At 59.1% G+C, this 2,213-nt stretch overlaps 1 protein-coding gene across 1 annotated transcript in view; it reads left to right on the top strand.

The window, feature by feature from the left end:
- Nucleotides 1–2,213, top strand: part of GRIN2C (glutamate receptor, ionotropic, N-methyl D-aspartate 2C) — a gene marked incomplete at its 3' end in the record, with an annotated part of 9,099 nt that overhangs the window by 3,322 nt on the left and 3,564 nt on the right. Inside the window, exons 4-6 of the mRNA XM_010156303.1 lie at nucleotides 502–713; nucleotides 831–999; nucleotides 1,340–1,493. Of these exons, the coding sequence (XP_010154605.1) occupies nucleotides 502–713; nucleotides 831–999; nucleotides 1,340–1,493 (535 nt within the window). The remainder of the gene's footprint in view (nucleotides 1–501; nucleotides 714–830; nucleotides 1,000–1,339; nucleotides 1,494–2,213) is intronic.

The raw sequence follows: 2,213 nt of genomic DNA, 5'->3' as shown, positions 1-2,213 counted from the left end.
GTCCCACCCTGGGGTGGGTTGTCCCATGTGAAACCCATGGCTGATATTAAAAGTACCCATGGTGGCATAGCGGGGGTTGCGGCAACGCTGAGCACCAAAGCTCTGCCAAGAACTGCTTTTTCTCCCCTGCAATTTGGCTGAAATGTTCCAAAAGAGGCCAAAATCCAGCTGTGGAGAAGAGCAGCCAAACACCTAGACCTGAAAAAAGCTGCATGGAGGGTTGGGGTTTTTTTCCTAATTTAAAAGTACCTTGGGTGAAGTTTGGCCAGGTTTGTGCTCACCCAAACCCAGTGCTTGGGGCCCAGGAAGAAAAACTTCACCCCATGGTCAGTGGGTGCGTGGGGAAAAGGCTGGTGAGATGGGTCTCCCCACGGCTGAGCTCCAGCCTGATGATACTGTGGGAGAAATGAGCCCTGAAGATGTGGGGACGATGGGCAAGGGACCGCCTGTGGTCCGCAGACCCCCTCACCGGGGTGACGGCGTGGTCTCCCTCGGGGACAGGTGGGCAAGTGGGAGAAAGGCATCATCCACATGAAGTACCCGGTATGGCCTCGCTACGGCTCCTTCCTGCAGCCTGTGGCCGATAACCGCCACCTGACGGTGGCCACGCTGGAAGAGAGACCCTTCGTCATCGTGGAGAACACAGACCCCAGCACCGGCGTCTGTGTGCGCAACACCGTGCCCTGCCGCAAGCAGACCAACTCCTCCCAGAGGTGAGCGTCGAGGACGGAGCTCAGCGATTTTGGCCGCTGCTACCCGGGCACGTGGTGTCCAGGGGAGCTGCAGGGTGCTTTGGTTGGTCCAACCCGTTGTTCCCGATGTGTTTTCAGTGGCGACGGCCTCGTGGATCCCTACACCAAGCTGTGCTGCAAGGGCTTCTGCATCGACATCCTGAAGAAGCTGGCCAAGGCGGTGAAGTTCTCCTACGACCTCTACCTAGTGACCAACGGCAAACACGGCAAGATCGTCCGCGGGGTCTGGAACGGCATGATTGGTGAGGTAGGGGTGGGCATGGCTCGGATTCTGCATCTTCGGCTCTCCCTGGGGGGCACTGCTCGCTCGGGGCAAGCTGGGGGTTCCCTCCTGGAGACGGGGTCAGGGCATCTGCGAGGGGACTCAGCAGGGAGCTTATGGGCAAGGCTTGATGGAGGAGAACGGGGAGGGAGTCAGCCGGACATTTACACCCCCACAACCGGTTGTGTTTGTGTCGCTGGTCATTTAAGAAGCTAATATTAAAAAAAAAACAAACACCTTCAAAAGTTAAGGTTGGAAATGCTGGAGATGAGGAAGGTGGCCTGGGTCCATCTGCCCATGCCGAGACCACCTGCCCCCTCCCCAGGTGTACTACCAGCGGGCGGACATGGCCATCGGCTCCCTCACCATCAACGAGGAGCGCTCCGAGATCGTGGACTTCTCCGTGCCCTTCGTGGAGACGGGCATCAGCGTCATGGTGGCCAGGAGCAACGGCACCGTCTCCCCCTCTGCCTTCCTGGGTGAGCCGTGTGTCCCTCCTTCTGTCCGTTTGCAGGTTCATCCCACGCTTCCGACAGATGCAAACTGGGAATATTGTTCAGTTTTAGTAACTTTTAAGAAGAAAAGCCGAAGTCATAAGGGAAGGGGATTATGCTGCTGGCTTTGGGGCTTCCTTCTCCCCTTGCCTGAATAATCCTTTTATTATGGAGAGGGAGGCTGGGATCGGTGGTTTCAGCCTCTTCATTCCTTGTGTGGAGGCGGGAGGATGGGGATGTGGGGGGAGACAAGGCGGGGATGCGCCAGCTCTGAGCTCTGCTCTGGGGACCCCTCCTCTGCCACCATCACCGGAGCCCGTGGTTAAGCCGGACGCGGGAAACTTCTAGTGCTAAAAGTTGTATTTAATGAGTTTTAAAAACGCGAAGTGGCCTAGGAGGGAGAGGAGACTGGCCAGGGTCACCAAGAAACTCAGCCTGAGCGCTCGGGCAGGGCTCTCGGCTCTCGGCAAGGGCACAGCGGCCCGGTTCGGCTCGCACCAGGCTCCCGTGTGGGGAGGGAGCGGGTGGCTGTGGGTACCAGGGTGCCATGCGGTGCGGGACATCACCAGCATCCCCCCTCCCCGTCCCCCTCCGTGCCACGAGGCCTGACTTCCCCCCAAAGCAGGGGGTCACCTTCAGCAGCCCCAGGGACAGATGGAGCATCCTGCCCTGCTTGGGGTCTGCGGTCCCCGTGCCTCCCGAGCT

The sequence above is a fragment of the Eurypyga helias genome, unplaced genomic scaffold (genome assembly GCF_000690775.1).
Source record: "Eurypyga helias isolate BGI_N326 unplaced genomic scaffold, ASM69077v1 scaffold30327, whole genome shotgun sequence".
Classification (NCBI taxonomy): domain Eukaryota; kingdom Metazoa; phylum Chordata; class Aves; order Eurypygiformes; family Eurypygidae; genus Eurypyga; species Eurypyga helias.
This window is presented reverse-complemented; position numbering and strand designations above follow the sequence as displayed.